This window comes from Nerophis ophidion, linkage group LG18 (assembly GCF_033978795.1).
Source record: "Nerophis ophidion isolate RoL-2023_Sa linkage group LG18, RoL_Noph_v1.0, whole genome shotgun sequence".
Taxonomy (NCBI): Eukaryota; Metazoa; Chordata; class Actinopteri; order Syngnathiformes; family Syngnathidae; genus Nerophis; species Nerophis ophidion.
Genome location: NC_084628.1, coordinates 43,832,846 through 43,835,345, shown reverse-complemented (window position 1 = coordinate 43,835,345; position 2,500 = coordinate 43,832,846). Strand labels below are relative to the sequence as shown.

The 2,500-nt window shown below is 38.4% G+C and overlaps 2 protein-coding genes across 3 annotated transcripts in view; one reads left to right on the top strand and one right to left on the bottom strand.

Moving 5' to 3' along the window:
• LOC133537324 (syntaxin-1A-like) overlaps nucleotides 1–2,500 on the top strand; it is a 191,845-nt gene that overhangs the window by 99,633 nt on the left and 89,712 nt on the right. The gene's annotated exons all lie outside the window — the stretch shown is intronic.
• Nucleotides 308–2,500, bottom strand: part of LOC133537234 (caspase a-like) — a 27,869-nt gene continuing 25,676 nt past the window's right edge. For both annotated transcript variants that reach the window (XM_061878179.1, XM_061878180.1), the window contains exon 8: nucleotides 308–676. In XM_061878179.1, the coding sequence (XP_061734163.1) occupies nucleotides 575–676 (102 nt within the window). In that variant the 3' untranslated portion in view covers nucleotides 308–574. The remainder of the gene's footprint in view (nucleotides 677–2,500) is intronic.

The following is a 2,500-nucleotide window of genomic DNA, read 5'->3' as shown; positions in this document are numbered from 1 at the left end:
TTCTCTCTGAGAATAATGTTATTTGTTGCCGTCCATCCATCCATCTTCTTCCGTTTATCCGAGGTCGGGTCGCGGGGGCAACAGCCTAAGCAGGGAAACCCAGACTTTTTGTTGCCGTTTGAAATGCATATTTAGTTTGCATTTCGCTGACATTCTGGGAACTCGTCCTAATGTCCGGCACATCCCTGAATGTTGGTATCGGGACAACACTAGTTTGATGTTGGCCTGCTTAATATTATCCATCTGGTTGCATTCTCTGTACAAAGCCTTAATGGGATAGAAAACAGAGGAATACAACACTCCAACATGACAATCTTTCACTCAATATTTATTGTGTATTTGATCATTTTAATGAAAAAGACAACACTTTGATAGTAAAAATGATTATTTTGCAAGTTCATGCCCTATGGAGGTGACATACCATGACATGGGACACCGTATAAATACAAAGGATGGATAAGAGCACCAAGTCCACCACAGTTGTGTAAAAGTAATAATACGGCCTGAGAGGATTACAATGGGAGTTTCTATTGAAGATATTTAAGAAGGCTTTTTTCTTAACCCAACAGGCATTTCAGTTGCCTGGAAACAAGTAGAAGTTCTTTGTCAGAGACACTCGGTCTTTATTTGGCATCTGTCCGTACTTTAAGTCCACCTCTTCGAAGCGTTGCGTGACCTGTGAGGGTGGAACAAAATGTGTGATCAGCAGTTTCATTCATTTCATTTATTTATTTTATTTCAGGCAATGACACAAAAATAATAATAATTAACAAAAAAAAAGGACAAAGTTGACAACACATAATAATATAAATTAAAGCTTCAAGCAGCGATGGACGTGGGACCGCTTTGGCTGCTGCCTCCGCGACCCAAGCCCGGATAAGCGGTAGAAGATGGATGGATGGATTATTACACAGAGAAAAAGTTGTATACATATGTGTTATACATCAGTCTCATAGTAATAACATTTGTAAAGTGGCTTGGGCATGGTGAATGTAATGCAGTTGTTGTATTGAAATGGGAATAGCAAACTTCCTGTTGATTTTAGTTGGGGGCGGTCAGTGTATGAAATACAGGTCTCACTGAGATCTATATTGAGGTTTTTGTTTCATGTCTGTATGACAGTCCTACAGTTTTGTCTGAGCAGAAAGCCGCCATTTTGTGACAACAACAGCAGCGCAATGGTTCTTTGCGGGCTCATAAAATCCAAACTGGGGTAGTAATTAAAAGTCTTTCTTTAACTTTTAATCAGAAGGGTTCAATCTCTCTTCTGTGCTTATTTGAAGCTGAAACGACAAACGGCCTCAGAGGAGATAATGTTTAAAAAAAAAAAGTGACATTTTTCAGCCAACTTTTATATTGAAGGGGGAATAGCAAACTTCCTGTTGATTTTAGTTGGGGGCGGTCAGTGTATGAAATATAGGTCTCACTGAGACCTGTATTGAGGTTTTTGTTTCATGTGTGTATGACAGGCCTACAGTTTTGTCTGAGCAGAAAGCCGCCATTTTGTGACAACAGCAGCAGCGCAATGGTTCTTTGCGGGCTCATAAAATCCAAACTGGGGTAGTAATTAAAACTCTTTCTTTAACTTTTAATCAGAAGGGTTCAATCTCTCTTCTGTGCTTATTTGAAGCCGAAACGACAAACGGTCTCAGAGGAGATAATGTTTAAAAAAAAAAAGTGACATTTTTCAGCCAACTTTTATATTGAAGGGGGAATAGCAGACTTCCTGTTGATTTTAGTTGGGGGCGGTCAGTGTATGAAATATAGGTCACATAGTTGTACTCCGCATACAGACTCACAAAAACATAGTTTTACTCCGCATACAGACTCACAAAAACATAGTTTTACTCCGCATACAGACTCACAAAAACATAGTTTTACTCCGCATACAGACACACAAAAACATAGTTTTATTCCGCATACAGACTCACAAAAACATAGTTTTCTTCCGCATGCAGACACACAAAAACATAGTTTTACTCCGCATACAGACACACAAAAACATAGTTTTACTCCGCATACAGACACACAAAAACATAGTTTTACTCCGCATACAGACTCACAAAAACATAGTTTTACTCCGCATGCAGACACACAAAAACATAGTTTTACTCCGCATACAGACACACAAAAACATAGTTTTACTCCGCATACAGACACACAAAAACATAGTTTTACTCCGCATGCAGACACACAAAAACATAGTTTTACTCCGCATGCAGACACACAAAAACATAGTTTTACTCCGCATACAGACTCACAAAAACATAGTTTTACTCCGCATACAGACTCACAAAAACATAGTTTTACTCCGCATACAGACACACAAAAACGTTTGTGTGGTTTGAGCTCTCGGCAATGAGAAATATCCAAAGCCTCTCAAGTTATGAGCCTGCACTCATCTTATAATAAAACGTTGTAAATTAGACAGCAATACTTTGTTAAATGCTTTATATAAGATTATTAATGTGTTATATTTAACAAGGTCATCAAATTTGAG